The following is a 23,791-nucleotide window of genomic DNA, read 5'->3' as shown; positions in this document are numbered from 1 at the left end:
CAAGGAGGTATTGAGGCTAAGGTCTTGAACCTTAATGATTAGTTTTGAGGTAATGCCAAGCTGTTGTTAATAAAGAGTTGACAATTGATGAGTTTGTGATTTAATGTGATAATATATTCCCAATCTTTTTTTTATGGCCTTTTCAATAGCCTCTGAGGTTAGTGGTAACTTGATGTTGAGTTGCAGGACTTGTATACACATGTGAAAACTGGGAAATGATAGCTTGATAAAAGGATGCAAGATGTGGAGGCACCTCATTGAGGAAAGGGAAAACCCTTTCAACCCTTTGGAAAATGCAGCTGTAGATATTAGAGAAAAGGATTAGAAGCAAATGTGGAAATACTCAGATCAGAAGTTATCCTTGCTTGAATTGATTTCACTGTGAAGCACTGTAGCTCATTCGCCATGGTTTAATTATTCTGATGAGGAAATCTAATTGCCCAAAAGGTGTGCTGGTCTGAGTGAATGGGGATAAATACGCTCCTTTATTGTTCTCGGAAACCAGAGGTGCATGTTTAATTTTTTTTTAAATTGCTTTGTAAAGCTCTTGGCAGCTCCAGGTATTGAGGTTTGATCCTCAACTGTGTGGAGTTAGCACATTCTCCCAAAGACAAATTTAGTTTCTCCCTGATGCTCTGGTTTCTCTTTTTATCCCATTGACATGCTAGCTGGTACAAATGTAGATACATTAGGCAGGTAAATTGCACTATGTATGTTGGCTGGAGGTTGCATGGTGGGGGGTTTGGGGGTTAAGTTGATGGAACTGAGTTGATATAAGTTGGATATTAGATGCCCCTCAGGCTTGATGGACCAAAATTCCTTTTTTTGATATGTGGATAGAAAGAAGCTGTTTGACAAATTCCACTGAACAGAATTATCAATGACAAGTGGTATTAATGTTGCTTCTCCAGCCTGCACAGTAGAGCCAGAATACCTGTAGTTAATTGATCTGTGCTGAATCTCATTTAGTCTTGCTGATGGTTCATTTTACATGTAATACTCTTGTCCTTGTAGGGCATGTCTGATGCATAATTGAAGGTTACCTGATAACAGTGGAAGAAAGCTCCCATTCATAATTGCTTTGGGGCTGTATTTAACTTTGCACCCAACAAGTTGTGCTTCCTAACAGTTGTGAGCCTTGTCAAACTCTTGGTTCTGTTGAGGAGCATGGACCTCATTGCTAATTTGTTAAACATCTGGACTTGGGCAAATGTACAGGTCCCCAAGTATGGAAATTAGCTTAGACGTTATGTCATTGATTCCATGGTGAGTTTACAATTTCAAATGTTTAATTTCTGTTTTGTAGGTGCTTTATGCTGCATATCATTCCCACGCCATGAAGAGGACTACCTCCAAGCAACAGTGGGCTGCTTTCCCTGCATCGTGATCCTGGGTCAGAATTGCTGGGCCAAGTTTCATATACTGAACAGTCTCATGGGTGAAAGGCTCTTGCCAGTTATAAAGGGCAGTAATGAAAATAAGTGTAAAAGGCGTCGGCTGAAATTCACCCATGGTAAGAGGACAAGTGTTAGCTTGGCTTTGCCCGGACATTATGTATTGGTCCACCATCATGTTGCACAGCAGGGCAAGTGGGACACCATTCCTGAGGAGGACCTGGAAATCCAAGAGAGTGAAGATCCTGCAAATCGTGCAGCTCATTTGGAAATAACATTACACCATCCGTTATTGCAGGTAACATGATAACACCTCATATACCGTTTGGGTAGTCTGCAGCCCCTTGGCATGAATATTGAATTCCCCATCTTCTGGTAATTCCCTCCCCCTCCCTTCCCCCATCCCAGTTTCACTGTGCCTCCTCCTCCAGCTGCCTATCACCTCTCTCATGATTCCGCCTTCTACTACCCATAGTGCTTTCCCCATGCGTTCCTCCTTCACCTTTCCTGCATATCCCCTCCCTGCTTCCCCTCCCCCACCCCTTGATCTTTCCTCTTACTAGTTTTTCACCTGGCATCTACCAGCCCTCTCCTTCCCATCCTCCCCCCCCCCCCCCCCACCCACCTTCTTTATAGGGCCCCTGCCCCCTCCCTCTTCAGACCTGATGAAGAGTCTCAGCCCGAAACATTGACTGCTCATTTCCACGGTTGCTGCCCGACCTGCTAAGTTCCTCCAGCTTGTTGTGCATGTTGCTTTGACCCCAGCATCTGCGGTGTACTTTGTGTTTATGATAACCATTAATGTGGACAATTCTAAGTAAAGTCACTGATATGAAGGGCTGCATATTTCTTATCGTATTAAGGCATATTGATATTTCTTTACTTGGCAATGTCTGACAAGGAGCATTGATGCTTTTTTTTTCATTCTTAAGGTCAAGTTAAATGGCCATGGACTTTTTTTTCCTTTTAAAAAAAAGTTTGTAAATAAAAGCCTATGGGATCTTGGGTAAAGTTGCATGTTATATCCAAAGTTGGTTGAAAGTAAATAGTATTGCAATACTGCATTATGAAGTTGTGTGTTTTATTACTGAAGGTGTTGTTGTTCTATGTCCATGATGAGGTGAACAGTCAAATATCTCTTTGGGCTATATCTGACAGAATTATGCAGTAATTGATAACTGGCATTTTCTAGTGATTAATCTAGAAGATGCCCATTCTCAGCTGCACCCAAATGTTAAAAATCAGAAAGCTTCAGTTTGCAATTTATTGTTGCCATATGTACGAAGATACTGTGGAAAAACCATTTTGTAAGCCGGGTATACAGATCATTCCAGTTGGATGCACTTTGAGGTAATACAAAAGGAAAGGAAGAATATATGTGTAGGGCTCCGTTAGTCTTGATAGACCATGGATTTGCGCCTTGGAAAGTTTCCAGGGCGCAAGCCTGAGCAAGGTTTTATGGAAGACCGGCAGTTGCTCAAGCTGCAAGTCTCCCCTCTCCACGTCACCAACGTTGTCCAAGGGAAGGGCATTAGGCCCCATACAGCTTGGCACTGGTGCCATCGCAGAGCAATGTCTGGTTAAGTGCCTTGCTCAAGGACACACATGCAGCCTCAGCCTAGGCTCAAACTCGCAACCTTCAGATCACTAGACGGACGCGTTAACCAACTGGCCACGTGCCAACACTGAGTATAGTATAACAGTTACAGAGAAGCTGTTGTATTTTATATATTATTGAGATACAACCCTTTGAGCCATGCCGCCCAGCAAACCCAGATTTAACCCGAGCCTATTCAAAAAGGCAGTCTGTCATTAAGAAATCCATGGGAATGAGGCAAAACTGGCATGTTTCAATAATAGAAAACCATAGTCTGAAAACGGGTATTATAAGACTATTTGTTATTCATTTATTTTAAATATTTAAAGTTGAATTTACTTAGTGTAATTAAGAAATATGCAGATATAATTTACAGATAGTTCATAATGAAGAAGAAAATTGTGTCCTGGGAAAGTGCAAGTGGCAAATGGATGCTGAACAAGATAAGTTTGAGGTGATACAGTTGGTGGGAGCATAACAGGTAAAGGGAAGGGAATTCACAATAATTAAAGGCATAGCAAAGTTGTGACCTTAAAGAGCTTGCCTTTTAATGTGTTAAAATTTACAGAATTTTATTTACAGAACATGTAAAAGAGCTTAAAATACAAATGGGGTTGGAAGAGGATGTACTCTGACTCTATAAAAGATCATTTTAGATCAAGGCTTTAAGATTGACTTGCGTTAGGAAGAATGGTGTATGTGAGCAAGTTACCTGTAGATCTGAATTTTAGTTGGCCTTTTTGAAACACAACTTGGGGCATAGATGAGGGAGAAACTGCTAGTTCTAGCAAAAGATAACAGCTGAATTTTAGGTTTGAGATTGTTTAATGTCATTTCTAGTACAGAAGTGTGAAGCAGAATGAAATTGTTAGTCTGGATCCAATGCAGCACAAAAAAGCATAAGATAAAGAACATGGTAAAAAACGCCATGCTGAATAAATACATACAAGAAGGCTTGTATAGATTGGTTGTATATCCATAGAGTGGTGCTAGGCTCAGGAGTGTCTGTATATAAAATGACTGACAAGAAATGATGGGTGGTGGGTGTTGTGGAGTGGGTTTGTAGGTGGAGGTATTGATCAGCTTTACTGCTTGGGGTAAGTGACTGTTTTTGAATCTAGTGGGCCTGCTGTGGGTGCTGCATTGTCTCCTCCCCAGTGGGTGTGAGATGAGCAGGGTGGGTGGGATCCTTCATGATGTTACAGACCCTTTTCTGGCACCTTTTTGAATGTACATCTTTGGTGGTGGGTAGGCTGGTGCCAGTGATGCATTGGGCAGCTTTGGCTACTGTACCTGTTGAAGAACCTTCCTGACCGCTGTGTGCTGCATACCATGAAGCTTTGCAGCTTTTTAGCATGCTCTACTGTGCATCAGCAAATTGACGAGTACAGATGTGTGTAGTACAGCTCTCTTCAGCCTCCTGGTTACAAGAGGAAAGACCTCTGTAATATAACTTTTTCAGAGGTTTTTAAGGCTTGGAAATAGCTATATGAAGGACTGGGTGAAGCCAAAACTGCATGAATAACTACAGGAATAATGAATTGATGTTTCATAATTTATGAAACTATGGATCAATAATTGGAAAGCTGGATTCAACTGGAGCTGATCAGTCAACTTCTACTCAGAATTCTAAAGCTTTCCTTTTTTATCATGACCAGAGTGAATGATGACTCTTATGTTCATCAAAATTATTGTTATATCAGTGTTGGTTGACAGATTTCATATAGTATGACCAGAGGGGAAGGTAATTTGCAGTTTGGAATGTGATCATTTTCAATGGCACCCAAGGTTAGAAACTGGGACTTGCAGTGTGTTTTGAAACTCGGTTTAGTAGCCCCTCAATCAAGGGTTATGTAATCTGGTCCTTCATGGCTTGAAAGATTAGTAGTGAGGAAGCTGAGTGAGCTGTCTGTTAGCAACATTCCATTCGGAATGTAATAGCTTGAACAGACAGCACTTTTATTTGATGTTGCATAGAGGAAAACATTATTTAAAAGTGTGACATGTTCTGGTGCCATGAATGTTGGCCTAGATTTCATGTTTTTAACTACTGAACAGTAAACAATTCTTCAGTCTTGCCTAAATTATACTGTGAATCAAGATCTCAATATCTTGGAATAAAAATGATTAGATCCCTCCAGTCATCCCTTGGCTTGAACTTCTCATTTGTCTGTGTTGCAACATAATCAGAGCATTAAAACTTACGGAAATTTTAACTTTTAAAAATGCATTACACAATTCTAAAAAGGCAGGTATAATTAGATGCAGGAGTATGCCATCTGGCCATTTTTGAGCATGCTTTGCCATTCATTGATCATTGTGGCACTTTTTTTTTACACACTTTTCACAATTCTGTTGATGTAGAGTGTATTGACCAGTTTTGGTTGAAATGAATGACTGAGCTTCCATAGCCTTCTAGAGAGGAGAATTCCAAAGATTTAACACCTGAGTGAAGAAATTTCTCAGTGCAGTGAGATTACCTCTTGTTTAAACTGGTTGCATACGGGACTAGTCTATTAAATTTCTCAAATGGCAAATCTGGCATTCTAGAAACTAGTCTGATAAATCTGTCCAGTAGAAGGGTCTAAGCTGGAAATGTCAACTGTTCACTATTTTCCATAGATGCTGCCTGACCTGCTGAGTTTCTGCTCCAGCATTTGTGTGCTGCTGATGAATCTGTTTCATGCCTTCCAGCAAGGATATCTTTTCCTTGATAAGGAAATTAATATTGTACATAAATCGCAAGAGCACCCGTTGGGGGGGGGGGGGGGTCAGTAGACCCAGGAAGTGGGAGAGAGAGAGAGATGTGCTGAATAGACTCAGGAAGTGGGAGAGAGAGAAACGTGCCGAATAGCACGTTCCACCCGGGATGCCAAATAAGGTGACAGTGACTACGTGAAAAGCCCTTGGGCAAAGTGGGCTGGTTGAGAGAGAGATTGCATCATCCCAACTTGATTGACACCTGCAACCCCATGAGGAAGTATAAAGGAGGGTCTAAGGGGGATAGCCCCTTCAGCCACACCAAGAAGACACGAGAGTGATCCCGCCATAGCAGGAAGCCATTCTGAAGGAGGCCACGTGCGTTAGATTCTGGGATTGGAATTTGTGGCTGGAATCATGGAAAACCGCTTTTAACTAACATCGGGGAGAGGGAACCAACGCTCCCCCGATTCCACAGAAGCTTCATCAAGACCCGGCAAGTTTTTCCTCTTCTCCCCAATCTCTCTCTCTCGGTCGCCCCACGTGAAACCCAGCGATTCCCAAAAGGCTGAAGCCTGCAGACTTCTGAGTTACTTTTATATTTCCAACGGACAATATATTAACCCCTAGACAACATGAGAGCTCACTTCTTAATGATGATTATTACTATACCTGTGCTTTAGATTGAGTATTGATGACGTGCATGATCTGAATGTTTGTATTAACCTTTTGTGCCCCTTTATAAATAAAAACGTTTGAAAATAGTGACATCAGACTTCAACGGACCTCTCTATCTTTGCTGGTAAGTTATCCAGTTACGGGATACGTAACACTCTGAAAAATTTGTTCATAGTAGTGAAGATTTTGTGTAACTAAAGGATTGTATAAGACAGTATGGTATCGTAACACCTGCATTAAAATCTTATTGGAATAAAAACCAAAATACCATTTGGTCTTTTAATTTCTAGCTTCAGCTGTATGTTAACTTCAAATTAATTAAATGCCAGGACAAACTTCAACATTTCCCAGTCTAAAGTTCAAAGTAAAATGTATTATGCATGTCACCACATACAACCCTGAGATTCTTTATTTTCCCTGCGGGCATATTTAGCAAATCTGTAGGACAATATCATCACTAAAAAGAAAATGTTGAACTTTTCTGGTTGATTCACAAGTGATGATCTATTTTTGTCCCATTGATTCATTTAAAAGATGTTGCAGGTTCTTTCTGTACAGTGTTACCTGAAGAATCGTGGTATTGGTTTATTATCACATGTACTAAGATACAATGAAAAGCTTGTCTTGAATATTCATACAGATCAAGTCATTCCACAATGCATTGAGGTAGAATAGGTCGAAAGGTAATGCAGAATGAAGTGTAAGGGTTACAAAAAAAAAAGAGCAGTGCAAGTAAATGATAATGTGCAACATAATGAGATGCATTGAGAGGTGAAGAGTCTTATCATACAGGAGGTCTATTTGAGAGTCTGATAACAGTGAGTAGAAGCTGGCCTTGAGACTGGTACATGCTTTCAGGCTTCTATCTTCTGTCCCACTGGAGAGGAAAGAAGAGCACGTCTGGGGTGGGTGGTACTTTCAGTTATGCTGGCTGCTCTATTGAGGCAGCAATTAGTATAAACAGTCCATCGAAGGGAGACTGGTTTCAGTGATGTGAAGTGCAGAACAGTTCCCACACCAAGCTGCTATGCATCCAGCTTTCGCTGGTGCATCAATTTGAAAATTAATAAAGGTCAACAGGAATGTGTCATTTTTTTCTCTCAAAAGTAGAAGTGTTGGGTAGCTTTCTTGGCAATGACATTAACATAGTTAGACCAGGATAGGCTATTGGTGATGTTGAAAGGTCGAAACTTGGAGCTCTTAACACTCTCGACCTCTACTTTTTTGATAAAGATGGGTGTGTGCACTGCTTCCTCTTTCAGGGGGCAAAGATCAGCTCTTCTGTTGACATTCAGGGAATGGTTACTGTCTTGTACAATGTCACTAAACTCTCAATTACCTTCCTGTACTCCAACTGATTGTTATTTGAGGTATGGCCCACTATAGTGTTATCGTCTGCAAACCAGCATAGTAAATTTTAATCTGTTTTTGATTTGGGATTTACTTTATCTGAAAGTTTTGTAAAGAGATATGATCTAATCCCCTTCATCAGTTTGTACAAGTAGCTGTATCATGACAGCAGTTTATGATTTTTGATAATCTTAAGAACATGTGCTGATTGAAATCAATGCAATCTAAAGTTGATGTTGTAGAAACATAAAAACATAGAAAAACTACAGCACAATAGAGGCCCTTTGGACCACAATGCTGTGTTGAACATATACTTACTTTGTGTGGTATCTTTTTTCCCCTCTCTCTCATTTCTCTCTTTAGCTGAAAGCAAGTTGAATATTGGGAAGCCCTTTAGGAATGAGAAGTTTGGTTGTGCATTGACAGGAATGGCACGTGCTGTCCATACTTGATAAACGTTCCCATTCCTGACAGTTTCCTCGTAAATCAATGAACGTCCTGTTGGATTGTTTATCTTGCCAAAGCCATGTATCAGGTCAACTGACAGTGCAGAGAACAATTTGTAGTTGCAATCAACACAACATTCAGTCAAGTACTCCAGCCATTATAATAGAAACAGTATCCGCATTCTTGTAAGAACTACAGTCTGGTCACTTTATTAGGTTCAGGAGTGAAACCCATTGTGGTCTTCTACTATAGCCCCACCACTTCAAGATTCGACATGTTGTGCATTCAGAGATACTCTTCTGCACACCACTGTTGTAAAGGGTGGTTATTTGAGTTGCTGTCATCCTCCTCTCAGCTTGAACCAGTCTGGCCATTCTCCTCTGGCCTCTCTCATTAACAAGGTGTTTTCACCCAGAGAACTGCCACTCACTGGATGTGTTAATTTTTTCCACACCATTCTCTGTAAACTCCTCCAGAGACTGTGCATGAAAACCCCAGGAGATCAGCAGTTTCTGAGATGATCAAACCACCCCTTCTGGCACTAACAATCATTCCACAGTAAAAATCACTTGGATCACATTTCTTCTCCATTCTGATGTTTGGTCTGAGCAACTGAACCTGTTGACCATGTCTACATGCTGTTATGCATTGAGAGCTGCCGCATGATTGGCTGATTAGATATTTGCATTAACGAGCAGGTGTTCCTAATGAAGTTACCACTGCGTGTATCTGGTGCCAGAAGGGTGAGTCCTGAGATGCAGTAAGCATTGAATAAGCTATCATTTTTTAAAAACTATCATTTGATTAACTTCTAAGCATGTTCTGAAGTTGGGTGGACCTTAATCATTACAATGAGCTTGAATGGTTCCAGTGCTTGATAACTTGTAGTGATAATATCCAGATGCATGAGTTTCTTATAGAAGCTGAGTCATTTGGAAACTGCAATGTTGTAGGCTCCAGTTATTTCTGTTCCTGTCCTAACTCTCATTGCAACACATCTGTGTCTGTTTTGAAAAGTAACTGAACATTAAAACACAAGTTTTTGTTGGATGTTGCATGATTAACGGAGGGCTGCCCAGTTTTGGAGTTTGGCATGCATTTAAAGCAATAGCCATGTTCTGATTTAAAATCTCTAGATAAGCATATAATCAATAGAAGAATTAGGCTGCACCACTATGCACAATTTATTCAGAAAACTGTCCAACCCCAAATTGCAAACTGTTGGCTTATTTTTGACCCATTTTGTTGAATCAGGCATCAAGTGAGAGGTACACTGTATGGTAATTTATTTGACAGTAGTGTCATGAGGCATTTTCAAAAAAAAAAGAGGTTAAGGGTCTTGACTATTCATTTTCCTCCATAGATGCTGCCTGAGCTGCTGAGTTGGACCAGCATTTTGTGTGTTAATCACAATCATTAGTATCTGCATAATCTCTATCTGTTTTATGATTAGTTGTTTTGAATAATAGGTTGTTACAGATGATCTTAACTTGTGCTCTGCTATTGAACTGCAAACTTAATATCCACTTTTTTCTTTCTTTCTTTCTAAATCTTTTTATTAATATTAGTAATATGGACAGAATACAAATGATATATTGATAAAGAAATTACCAACATACAAATTCCATTACATATGAAAAAAAACATACATAATAGTTACAATATAAATGAGTTTACCAAGACATAAGCCATAAAATATATGTATGAACATAGTAAATCTAAATATTTCATAATGTATGATATAAAGAGAACAGAAAAAAGAAAGAAAAAAAAACAAAAAAAAATTTATATAATGCAAAACTAGCTAATCTAATCTAATAACTATAACTAATAAGTAATATAGAAGAAAAAAGAAGCAAAAAAAAAAGAGGAAAAAAAAAGGGAGCTGTTTATAATATCTCACAAAAATAAGTATTCATCAATGCTGTCACTTCCGGTCCTCTCAAAATACATAAGCTAAAAGCTGGGAAATCAAATGAACTTGGCACAGGGTCATATTACATCATATGAAAATGTTGAATAAATGGTCTCCATAACTTTTCAAATTTAATAGAAGTCTCAAAAGTACCACTTCTAATTTTTTCTAAATTTAAACATAACAAAGTTTGAGAGAACCAATTAAATACAGTGGGAGGATTAATTTCTTTCCAATTCAACAATATAGATCTTCTAGCCATCAGAGTTAGAAATGCAATCATTCGACGAGCAGAAGAAGATAAATGCAGTGAGTCTAACATTGGTAAACCAAAAATTGCAGTAATAGGATGAGGTTGTAAATCGATATTCAAAACCGCAGAAATAATATCAAAAATATCTTTCCAATATTTCTCCAAAAATGAACACGACCAAAACATATGAGTTAAAGACGCAATTTCAGAATGACATCTATCACAAATAGGACTAATATGAGAGTAAAAATGAGCTAATTTATCCTTGGACAAATATCCAACAAATATAACTTGCCTAGATTTCATTTTTTTAGATATTTACAGATTAGACATTTTTTAAGTTCTGTACTCTCTACGTTTCCAAATTTTGTGCCTTCAGATATTTTGGAGAGTTTATTTGAATTAGACCCTTTTCAAAAAGGGCTTATTTCAAAACTTTATAATATAATTATGAAGATACGTTCAGAGCCTCTTTATAAGACTAAAAAGGATTGGGAAAGAGAGCTTAGTCTTAGTATTTCTAGTGAGAATTGGGATAGAATTCTTCAATTAGTTAATACATCATCGTTATGTGCCAAACATTCATTTATACAATTTAAGGTCGTACATAATATCCACTTCTGCATTAAGGATAATGTTTAACTTGTTTCAAGTGCTAGAGAGGTGGGGAGAAGGGGAAATGAACAACACAAAGTAGGAACTTAGCTGTTCTTTGATGCAGTTGCAGTGTTTAATGCAGCTTCTCAGTGGGCAGAGTCTATATTCCATTAACTGCCACAACTTAAAGAAATTGAAGGTGGTAATCTCATGTTTTTTGTTTACTTGTATCTGTGCATTGAATAATTGAAGCCTTGCTGTCATTGTTAGTTTAAATAAGAACTGAGCTAATGAATGGGTGGTGTTGGTTGTTGGGACATGAGAAAAGTTTAGAAATGATCCGTTTGAGTATCAGATGGGGCTTGTGTGCCCTGTTGCCTTGATTATTAAAGAAAGAAGCAGTGTGTAGTACTTCTAGATGAAAAATGCATTTAGAGCTCATGATTAACAATCCTCCAGTTTTTGAGATAAGTAGCTATGATTGAATTTGCTTTATGTGTATACTGTTTTTGTTATTGATTCTGGACTTGATGTTTGGAAATTTTCTATCCTTTTCTCAAACTTTTATTGCCTTAGTGAGAGAGAGCATAAGATGCTCAAGTTCCAAGCAGTTGTTCTTGTATGCAGATTAAAAGCTAGTTCAGCAAATATATTGAACTCCATTTTTAGAGTAATGGCATAACTTCAATTCAATGCATAAATGTCGAGAGAGAATTGATGAGGGGAGAATTTCATGAGCTCAGAGGGATCCAAAGAGATCAATCTTGGACATCACTGTAAAATAGGAAGGATTGGCTTTGGCACTGGAGCGAGAAATACATTGGCTCACATTTCAACTGCGCTTGTGAAAAGGCAACTGAGCTAAGCTGTGGTGTACGTTGAGTAGAAAAGTTGACATTCATTATTTTGGTTATAATATGCCCATGACTGAACTGTAGCCCAATTGGAGTAAAGACTGTGAACGGAGAGTTACTTGTCATTGAGAAAGAATGAACTTCAGGTGTTATCAGGAAGATTCTGTAATGAATTCACTACAGTTTCTGCCCTGTATCTGATTGGTATTGACCGGGACATAGTAATTTCTGAAATTGCTTTTCATGCAGTTATTTTTATATGTTTGATATTTATTACTTTTTCTGTTGGATTGTTTGTCAAAAGAAGCAGGTTCCTCGAGCATTTTGATTGAGTTACTCTCCATTTCCATCATCTGCGGAATCTCTTGTTTATAGAGTATGTGATGCCTTTTTTACTGGGAGGATAGGCAGCCAGATGGGTTTGTAAGGTGGTTGGGGTGAAGAAATGATAAAACCTGAGCTACTTTTGGCAACCTGTAAAATTCCTCAGTGAGCTACTAACAGTTTGAAAGCTGCTGTTCCAAAAGAAGAGTGGAATGCTGCTATCAAACTTATTTTGGTAGAATTAATTAAAGTTCTTCAAATCGTTTCTAGTCTCTCAGCTCTTTTTAATCTGAGTGCCTTTTTAAGTGTTTTGCTTGAAGTTTTTGAATTATTTTAATTTAAGTTATTGAATTGATCTGTTGATTAAGATTTCTTTCAAGATCAAAGTGTATTTTAAATTTCAAGGGACAGCCTATACCATGGATTTTGTCCTTGAAGAAGCATGTAAATACATGAACTCGAGTATATAGTTTACTACATGACAAAATAATTTCAGTGCTTCAATATAGGAAAAGCAGGAGTAAAAATTTACCTGCTCTTAACTTTAGCACTCTGAATGTTAGTACTCTTTTCCTCAATATTATTATAAACAGTTTACATATCATGAGTCAGGGAGTATCAACAGACCCATTCTGGCTCATAACTTTTTTGTGTAAAGGGAAGGGTTGTGTAGAAGCAATGCTTGAAAAATGAGAAACTAATTAGAAATGCTAAGGAGAAAAGGGCAAAGCAGTAGGTTAAGTCATAACTGTATCATCCAGTTAGTTTCTGGAACACAACAATAAGGACAATTATTGATGAAAACTTGATGCAGACATGAGCTAAGTTGTGGATGAGTACAATATCATGCTTTATATTTCTAATGCTTTTCATTTCATCTGAGAGATGTGAGCAATATATCATTCTGGAATGGAGTTAAACAGTATGAATTGTTGGAGATGGCATGAAAGGTTCAAATCAAGGGATAGACTCTGTTCATTTCAGTGACCTGGGTTTATTGCTGACCTTGGGTACTGTCTGTGTGGAGTTTGCACCTGAAAAAATTTCTTCTCTGTGCTCAGGTTTTGATCTTAAAGATATGTGGTTTGGTAGGTTAATTGGCCACCATGTAGGTCCTGGCATTTTGCTAAGTTTGGAGGATAATGACCATTTACAGAGAATAAAAATGGGGTAAATGTAAGAGGTAAATACAAATACTTTATTGTCACCAAATAATTGATACTAGAGCATACAATTATCACAGTGATATTTGTTTCTGCGCTTCGCGCTCCCTGAAGTACAAACTGAAGTAAATATAATAAAAATTTAAATTAGAAATCATAATTAGAAAATAGAAAAGGGAAAGTAAGGTAGTGCTAGTGAGGTCCAAATATTTGGAAGGTACGGCCCAGATCCAGGTCGGGATCTGTTCAGCAGTCTTATCACAGTTGGAAAGAAGCTGTTCCCAAATCTGGCCGTATGTATCTTCATACTCCTGAACCTTCTCCCAGAGGGAAGTGGGACAAAAAGTGTGTTGGCTGGGTGGGTCTTGTCCTTGATTATCCTGGCAGCACTGCTTCGACAGCGTGTGGTGTAAACTAAGTCCAAGAATGGAAGATTGGTTTGTGTGATGTGCTGGGCTATGTTCACGATCTTCTGCAGCTTCTTCCGGTCTTGGACAGGACAACTTCCATACCAGGTTGTGATGCACCCTAGGAGAATGCTTTCTACGGTGCATCTATAAATATTAGTGAGGGTTTTAGGGGACAGGCCAAATTTCTTCAGCTTTCTCAGGAAGTAAAGGCGCTGGTGGGCCTTCTTGGCAGTGGACTGCTTGGTTAGACCAAGTCAGGTAATTTGTCATATTCACCCAGAGGAACTTATAGCTTTTGACCTGTTCCACCTGCGCACCACCGATGTAGATGGGGTCGTGCGGTCCGCTGAAGTCAACAACCGATTCCTTTGTCTTGCTGACGTTGAGGGATAGGTTATTGTCTTCACACCATGCCACCAGGTTCTTAATTTCCTCTCTGTACTCTCATTACCCAAGGTGCGGCCTACAATTGTGGTGTCATTAGCAAACTTGTATATTGAGTTTGATAGAAACTTGGCTACACAATCATGGGTGTACAGTGAGTACAGCAGAGGGCTGAGTACACAGCCTTGTGGGGCACCGGTAGAGTGATTGTAGAGGAGAGCTTGTCCCCTATCTTTACAGCCTGGGTCCTGTCTGTGAGGAAGTTGAAGATCTTACTAAATGTAAGATTTGGTATAACTGAGAGGTTGATTGACATGGATTACAGGGCTAGTTTCCTTGCTAAACAACTAACTTGATGACTTTGATCTAAAAGTCAGTGGAGGAGATAATAGATGTCCAGAATGGCTAAGTGAGGGTGTTTAGAGTGTTTTGAAGACAGTGGTGGTTATATTCCAACACATTGATGTGGCGTGGGCAATGGCAGACTCATTGATTTTCCTTCTGTTATGAATCCTGTAACTGGAGAACTTACTAGCAAAGATAGAGAGGTCCATTGAAGTCTGATGTCACTATTTTCAAACGTTTTATTCGTAAAGGGACACAAAAGTAGGGTTAATACATACATTCAGATAGTGCACATTGTCAACATTCAATCTAAAGCGCGGGTATAGTAATAATCATCATTAAGAAGTGAGCTCTGCTGGTGTCTAGGGGTTAATAGATTGTCCGTTGGAAATATAAAAGTCACTCTGAAAGTCTGCAGGCCTCAGCCCTTTGAAAATCGCTGGGTTTTGCGTGGGGCGACAGAGAGAGAGAGATTGGGGGAGAAGAGAAAGAACTTGCGGAGTCTTGATGAATCTTCCGTGAAATCGGGGGAGCGTTGGTTTCCTCTCCCCGATGTTAGTTAAAAGCGGTTTTCTGTGATTCCAACCACAAATTCCAATCCCGGAATCTAATGCACGTGGCTTCCTTCAGAATGGCTTCCCGCTGCTGCGGGATCACTCTCTCGTGTCTTCTGGGTGCGTCTGAGGGGCTGTCCCCCTGAGACTCTCCTTTATACTTCCTCACGGGGTTGCAGGTGTCAATCAGGTTGGGATGATGCAATCTCTCTCTCAACCAGCCCACCTTGCCCAAGGGCTTTTCACGTGGTCTCCATGAGACAATAGTTGCTGGCATCTTATTCTGTATCCCTGGTGGGACGTGCAATTTTTCACGTTTCTCTCTCTCTCACTTCCTGGGTCTACTGACCCCCCCCCCCCCCCCCTCAACGGGTGCTCTTGCGATTCTCACAAAGGAGGGGGCTGGGATCATAACACTTCATTCTGAGTTATTGAATGAAGGCAATTACCAGAAGTGAACTTGGGTTTCCAGTGATGATCCAGCAAATCCCAGCTAAGATCTATCTGGACAAGATTGCTTGTCCATGATTGCATTGCTTTGTGCAAAATGCAATGTGGTTTGATTTTCATGCTTTACTGTAAATGTTGGGAATCAATTAAAGATGAATTGTTATGTAGCAATGATTTTATTATGAGACGAGTTAGATTGGGTTGAACTAGGAAGAAACAGAGTGCAGGGCGCCAGATGATCATGCTGACATTTGGGTGCATAAATGGGAAACACGTTCAGGACTGTTAGAAAGATAGAGTGTAGGGCGACTGAAGATTCTTGGACTGTACATCACATCAAAGTAGAATGAAGTCCTTGTTAACTCTTAGCCATAAAATGGGTTTTGTTCCAGTTGACGAAGGAAAGAGGATATTTATCCAAGGGGAACAGTGAAGAGAAGAAACAAGCATTTGAGACTTTGGGGGTCTGAACTAAATGAAAACTGGAAACTAGTTGCCTTTTCTTTCTGTGCTGCGGTTTAAAGATGGTATATGGTTTGGAAAAGCCACAGTTTGAATACTATGGGTAAATTCGGGGCATAGACAAGAGCAAACTTAAACTCAAAGTCAACTTTGAAAAATGTTAGCAACACACACAAAATGCTGGAGCAATTCAGCAAACCAGGCAGCATCTATGGAAAAAAGTACAGTCAGTGTTTGGGGCCGAAATGTTAATAATTTTGTTTATAGGTCACTTTTCATAGATTTGGCTCGAAGTGCTTTACAATGAGATAAAACTGCAAGCATGAAAATAAAAATAAACATTAAAATGAAAGACAAAGTTGTCGGTTAAAATCAGGGTTTACAAAAATTGGATTTGAGCTTGTGTTTAAGTGTCAACTGGGTCTGCATCCCTAATAGTTACTGAATTCCACGGTTAGGAGCATAGTTCAAAAAAAAGCTGACCCTCAAGAGATTGTTTTGAAATGTATTCAAAAGTTTGTTAATTTAAAAAAAATGATTCTGGTAAAATGGCAATGCGTTTGATCACTGCACCTTCTATGGGCTCAACCAAGATTGTTATGGTCTTTTTTAATGTATTTTTTATGATGCCAAGACCTTGCTAGACATCAAGAACTTAAAAGTAGCACGTCTTACACCATCAGCAAGTTGCTCAATGCTGGCGAAACTGAAGGTGCTGGGCTTGGTGTGTACCATGCTGCTGCTCGATCAGAAGAGTTGGCGCACAAAGGTGGTGTGTGCTCCAATGACGAATGATTCTCTTAGCTGCTTTTGTTGCGGTCATAAGACCTTGTTGGATATTATTAATGTGGAATGCCGCAAGTCTGATTGATTTATTGGCAGACAGCGGGGGGGGGGGGGGGGGGCGGTTGGCTGTGTGGCCTCGATCGTTGCGAGGGCGAGGCCTCAACCTGCAATGTCATGTGCTTGCAGCTGCTCAGAAGAGAGCCGTCAGAGTCAGTGCGCTCCATTGGAGGCGGTGTGGCGCAGCGTCGAAGCTGCAGTTGGTGCTGGCCCCAAAGTATTTGCTCAACAGAAGACAAGCAATGTTGTGTTCAACTGCAGACTACTGCAGCATTCATGGACTCTGGGTCTTGGACTTCCTTTGTGTGAATATATATTACTAATATCTTGACGAATATTTGTATGTACTTTGTACTGTGTGTGACTGTTGGTCTGTGTTCTGCTTGACCTCTGAGCAATGCTGTTTTGATTATCTGTATTTGTGTATGGTTGAATGGCACTTGAACTTGAACTTAACTCCTGAAAGGGTTGTGGTAGAGTGGTGCAGTGGAAACATGATTGAAACTTGATTAACGCTATTCACATTTGGGAACTGGAGTTGCTTGAGAGTTGGTGAGTGGTGATTTTGTTTATCTGTAATTAGTGTTGTGTCAAACATTTTCCTGCTATTCAGGAATTGGTGGATGGGAGAAATTGCTGCAAAGGGTATGATCTAGGTAAAATTCATTGGATTTTTAACCAGATATTATGGATGAGCAGAGAGCCGTTGAGTTTAGCACTTTCTCTAAAAGAGCAGCACCAAGGACAGTTTCAATGCTGCTTTTAATAATACTGGTCCATCAGCTTGGATCATGGAGAAAGAATTTGCAATTTGGTGTTGCCATTTTCTCTGCCTTAACTATGCACTACAATCCAGTTCATCAGGCTGCAGTTAGTCCTTCAGTTTTGAACAGTTTCATTAGCTTGTGACTGAATTCCTTTTTCTGCATCGTTTTGTGTGGTCTCTTGGAGATGCCACTGACTGCCTCCATTGTGGAAACAGATGAAATTCATCATTCATTCCTCAGCGTCTTGTGGGCAAAGGCACAGTCAATTATGATGGAGAGTTTTTTCGAAGGATTTTTTATTAGATTACATCTTGATTAGGGTCTTGTCCTTTTGTAGCATGATTTTAAATTGCAAGGGATTTGGGGTTGGGGTAGAATGACATTAAGCAAGGAATAAGCACTTAAAATTAATAGTCAAAGCTACTTTTAAATAGAAATGGTGATTGTAATACTGAGATTTCATGCAAATGAATCCTAAATTTTGTTTGTGTCTTTGGCTCAGAATCAAGTTTATTGTCACTGACATATGTCAGAACATTTGTTTTGTTATAATATTATAGTTCAAGACAATGCAAAATTACAATAAAAATTCAAAAAGTGCAAAAGAGGAATGGTGAGGTAGTATTCACAGCTTGCTCAGAGATAGGATGGCATGGGAAGAATCTTTTCTTCATTATGTGTCTTCAGGCTCTTGTATCTTCCTCCTTGATGGTCATAATCAGAAGAGGGTTTTGCCATTGGCTACCATTTGACAATGCATTATCGAAAGCGCTCCGTTAAGCTTTAGTATTAGCTTTTCACTGACGCAGAAAAATGGGATTTTAAGTTGTCAGAAGCCATTGATGGAAAACATATATAGTTCTGTTGTATTTGATCAGTGGATTGTACACTGTTTGTCAGAGTAGAATGCTGCTCAATAGTTAGATACTGTGTGTGGCACGTTCTGGAGGAATAAGCACTGGGCAAAATTTTGATTACATTACTGGCCCATGGCACAATGATTTTCATTTTGGAAGTAACAATTGTGATTTCAAGCTCCTGTGTGTGTGAACGGACAGAATCTTGGGAGGCAATTTTTGTTTTGGAAAATGCTAATATTTGTCTGCAGCTATAGAATGAGCTGCTTAGTTTCATTTTGGCACCCAGAAAAATTAAAGTGTATCAGTAGAGTCTTTCAGTTTATACTTTTCATAAATTGTCTACTTTCAATTTATTACAGACTTGAAATGCATTGATGAAAATTGTGATTTTTGTCAAAAATCTCATTAAGGAAAAGTCATTTAAAAATAGAAATCCCTTAACTGTCATTTTGTTCAATCTAGTTAATTTAAGACTCTAAGAAATCTAGTCTTCAAGTTGAGGATTATTGGAATGTTTGTATTCAAAATTTTGTTCCCCACAGCTCGCCATTTAAATTGGTTGTGGTTTAGCTAACTATGAGTCATTGATGTAAATGAAGCTTTGTGATGAGATCTAGCAGAAACTTAATGTGGTTTGAAAGTTTGGCTGCAAACCCTGGACTTGATGTATATGAACTTTCAACTCAGCATTGCCAAGAGCAACCTCAGGGGAACAATGAGAAATTAATTTGTTTGCTATTTAAATGAATCGTTTCATCTAAGAGAAGCATCTTTTTGGAGAACTTTTTAGATTTCCCAGCATTATTAAGTACAAAAATTCTTTAAAGAAAGTAACATTAAGTAATAGACCACTTTTAAACTAAAAACTTGATTACTTTGTAGGTATATAGTCCAATGCGTGATTAAACAAACATAACAAATAATTGCTAATGATCAATGACATTTTGAGTTGAATGAGCAAAACTGATTATCTGGGCGTTGAAGCAGTCAAACTGGGTGAAGGACAACTAAACAAAAAGGAGAGCGTGTGGCAGATGTGACAGTTTAACCTTCAGATGATCAATTCTTACAACATGACAAGAGTGAGCACAGCAGCAAGACACAATATGGTCACTCTGCATCAGTGAAGTCTCTCCCAAGCCGAAATTTTGTGACGCAAGAGCTTCAAATGTGCTGTCCAAGCAGTTCTGAAAGAAGCACTATGAAATGGGTAAGGTTGAGCACCAGAAAAATGGTGGTTGGCCATGGAAACTGAGTTCAGCTGATGTGAGACCTATCAGACTGACTTCCCTCTAAATCGAAAGAAGTCCAGCACTGTTATCAGCCCTGAACTCACTGGAACCCAACTGCACCCTACTACAGTCTGGAGAAGTCTTGTCAAAAATGGCCTTCAAGGAAGAGTTGCTGCCAAAAAGCCATTCCTCCAAAATGGAAACAAAGCCAAAAGACTTGCCTGCATGCAAAACCACAAGGACAGAATAATGGTAGCAAGTGCTCTTGACTAATGAGTCAAACTTTGAAGATTTTGGCTCAAGTAGGAGGTAGATTGTCCTTTAAAAGAGGTGGATGAGTGTCTACAGCCAACACTGAAGAACAGCAGAGGTTTCCTGCAGGTTTAGTGCTGAATTTCTGTAAATGGTTTAGGTGATCTAGTCAAAAATAATAGAATTTTTAATGCTGAGCAGTACAAATGTCCTCCATTGTGCAATGCCATCAGGGTGGTGTCTGATCCGTCCCAATTTCATTCTGCAGCAGTACAATGACCCCCAAACAGATGGCCAAGGTCATAAAGAATCATCTTCAGTGAAAATAACAGAGTTCTGCAACATATGTTATGTCCTCCACAGAGCTCTGATCTCAAAATCATTTAGGCTGTCTGGGATTATCTAGAGCATAGGTGTCAAACTCAAGGCCCGCGGGCCATATCCGGCCCGGCGTACAATTATATCCGGCCCGCGAGATCATTTTAGATAGATCTATTATTTTAATTATTAATGGCCCGGCGATATGAAGCCTATGATTGTAAGTTAATACCAATCATAAAAATAATGCTTGCTCAGCAGTCTTCTTCATAAGAAACGGAATTTGTGAAGTGAAACACTTTGTAGTTATAGCAGAGACTGAGACACATGAGAACAGGCTGAAAAAACGGAGGCAATGAAAGCTGCATTCGCACGCGCCCGACTGATCCGGCCCGCATGAAGCAGCATTTTGCCCAATCCGGCCCGTGACCTAAAATGAGTTTGACACCCCTGGTCTAGAGAGACAGAAGCTAGTGAGACAGCCAAGTTCTGCAGAAGAACTGGAGCAAGTTCTCCAAGATGCCTGAAACAACCAACCGATTTTAAACTGCACAACAGTGTACCAAAGAGAATTGATGTAGTGTTAAAGGCAAAAGATGGTCACACCAAGTATTGATTTGATTTGATTTTTTTTTACTGTTTGCTGCTCTTGATATTTAGAACTTTCTATTTATTATTTTTGAAAGCAACTTTGCTTACAGATTTTGTTTTACATTCATCTAAGTCTTACACAACATGGGTATATATACAAATAAATTATTAATACACAGAGGAAAATACTGAGGTAGTATTTATGGGCTCATTGTCCATTCAGAAATCTGATGGCAGAGAGAAAAAAGTTGTTCCTGACATGAGTGTGTCTTCAGGCACCTTTACCACCACCTTGATGGTAGCGAAGAGAAAAGGGCATGTCTTGGCTGATGAATGTCTTTAGTGATGGATCCCACCTTTTTAAGGCATTGCCTTTTGAAGATGTCCTTGATTCTGGGGAGGTGATTGCTTTTGATAGAGCTGGATGGATTCACACCTTTCTGCAGCCTCTCCATTCCAGATGTGATGCAATGAGTATGAATGCTCTCCACAGTGCATCAGTAGAAATTTGTATGTTTTTCTGGGTAACATACCAAGTTTCCACAAATTCCTAATGGTACATAGCTGCTGTTGTGCCTTCTTTGTAATTACAAATATGTTGGGCCAAGGATAGACTCTCAGAGATGTTGACACCCAGGAACTTGAAACTGCTCACTCTTCACTTCCTGATTCCTCTCAGGACTGGTGTGTGTTCCCTCAACTTCCCCTTCCTGAAGTCCCCAATCAATCCCTTGATCTGTCAGATCTTAAGTGTAAGGTTGCTGTTGCAACACCCCTCAACGACTTGATCTGTCTTACTTCTGTATGCCATCTGATATTGTTCCAACTGTTGTGTTGACAGCAAACTTGTAGATGGCTTTTCAACTGTGCCTAGCCACACTATCATGGGCATAGAGGAAGTAGAGCAGTGGGCTATGCACGCATCCTTGAGGTGCCAGTGTTGATTGTCAGTGAAGAGATGTTGTCTCCGGTGTTGGAACACAATGTAATGTTCTATGATTTCAGTTTTTAACTGTATCTATTCATTGTTTGATCAGTAAATATTTTATGGCCTGACTTGCCGAGTATTTCCAGCATTCTGTTATCATTTGTGAAACCTGAATTTATAAAATTCAATAGTAAAACCAGAAGACTGCAACAGAACTAGATGGAAGATGAGGTGCTGTTTATCAAACATGATGGGCCTGATTCTAAAAGTACAGAGATCTCTGCTTTCTCGTTTCCCTTTTTTTCTTCCTCTGAGTGGTGGGCACGCTCAGCCTGACCTACTGAATATGTCTTCGTCTTCCAGCTCTGCACTTTGCAACTCCATTCTGTCTTCTATGTTCTCACTTTAACTGCTCCCATTTGGTCATTGACTAGGAAGAAGACATCTCTTCCTCTCAAATGCCATTTCCATCTCTGCTGCATCTGCTCTTAGGATGAGGCTGTACATTCCAGAACTAAGGAGATCCTCCTCCTCCAAAGAAAGGGGTTTCATTCCTCCACCCTCAACCTCATCTGTTTCACGCGCATTTGCCCTCATCCCATCCTCCCGCCACCCCACCAGGGGTGAGGGTTCCTTTTGTCTTCACCTAACATCCCAACAGCCTCAGCAACTAGCACATAATTCTCTGTAACTTCAACCATCTCCAATGGGATCCCACCGTCAAATGCACATTTCCCTCCCTCCCCACCTCCACTTTCTGTTTTCTGCAGAGAGTGCTCCCTATGCAACTCCCTTGTCCATTCGTCCCTCCCCTCTGATCTCCCTCCTGGCACTTAGCCTTTTAAGTGGAACAAGTGCTACACCTGCCCCTACACCACCTCCCTCACTACTGTTCAGGGCCCCAAAGAGTCCTTCCAGGTGAGATGACACTTCACTTGTGAGTCTGTTGGGGTCATGTACTGTGTCTGGTGCTCCCGATATGGCCTCGTCTGTAAGTGTAAAGCTAACTGAAATTCTGATTGTTTTATCTTGCTTTGTTTTTTTTAAACTTCTATTTGTTTCAGCAAATGTTTCTGGCATCAGCCACAAATTGATGGGAATTATTTGTCCCTTGGAGGTCTTTGCACATTGTCAGGATCAACACATCCTAACGTTTAAGTCCACTGTTGTTAACTTAATATCAGTCTGCCAGAAAAACAGGATCTCCCAGCAGTCACTCATTTTAATTCCATTTCCCAATCCGACATATCAGTCTATGCCTTCTCTACTGTCACAATGAGACCACACTCACTTTGGAGGAGCAACACCTTGTATTCCATCTGGGTAGCCTCCAACCTGATGGCGTGAATATCGATTTCTCAAACTTCCGATAATGTCTCCCCTTTCACCATTTCCCATTCCCATTGACCTCTCCGTCCTTTCTCCTCGCCTGCCCATCACCTCCCTCTGGTGGTCCTCCCCCTTTCTTCTAAGGACTTCTGTCCTCTCCTATCAGATTCCCCCTTCTCCAGCCCTGTATCTTTTTCACCAATTGACTTCCCAACTGTTTACGTCACATCCTTCCTGCTGCCTCCTGGTTTCACCTATCATCTTGTGGTCCTTCCTCCCCTCTCCCCTCCCCCCCACGTTCTTTGACTCCTTATTTTTCTTCTAGTCCTTGCTGAAGGGTCTTGGCCCAAAACGTTGACTGTACTCTTTTTCATAAATGCTTCCTGACCTGAGTTCTTCCAGCATTTTGTGTGTGTTGCTTTTATTTAAAGACTTCAAAACCGCATCAAAACAAATTGTCCCTACCCTACTCTTTATCCTTTAGTGGTCCTACTCTCCCTAGTTAACCTTGCTACTCTGCTTAGTTGATCTTGATGTACAGTAAATTTAGAATGCCTTGGAATTCTTCTGAATTCTACTTGCTAAGAACTTTTAATGGCCCTTCCTGGCTTTCCTAATTCCCTTCTTGAGTTCTTTTCTGGCTTCCTTTTTAATCCTCAAGTGCTCTGTTTGATTCTGTCTTCCTAAGCATTATATACTTTTCCTTTTTCTTCTAGACTAAGTTCATTGATTCTCTCGACATCCAAGATTCTTTTATCTTGCGATCCTGTCCTTTCTCTGCCTTGCTTCAATTT

At 39.9% G+C, this 23,791-nt stretch overlaps 1 protein-coding gene across 2 annotated transcripts in view; it reads left to right on the top strand.

The window, feature by feature from the left end:
• dstyk (dual serine/threonine and tyrosine protein kinase) overlaps window positions 1-23,791 on the top strand; it is a 75,112-nt gene that overhangs the window by 16,660 nt on the left and 34,661 nt on the right. For both annotated transcript variants that reach the window (XM_059950249.1, XM_059950250.1), the window contains exon 2: window positions 1,307-1,692. In XM_059950249.1, the coding sequence (XP_059806232.1) occupies window positions 1,307-1,692 (386 nt within the window). The remainder of the gene's footprint in view (window positions 1-1,306; window positions 1,693-23,791) is intronic.

This window comes from Hypanus sabinus, chromosome 25, assembly GCF_030144855.1.
Source record: "Hypanus sabinus isolate sHypSab1 chromosome 25, sHypSab1.hap1, whole genome shotgun sequence".
Lineage (NCBI taxonomy): Eukaryota > Metazoa > Chordata > Chondrichthyes > Myliobatiformes > Dasyatidae > Hypanus > Hypanus sabinus.
The sequence above is the reverse complement of the archived record's forward strand: the minus strand, read 5'-3'. Positions and strand labels throughout refer to the sequence as shown.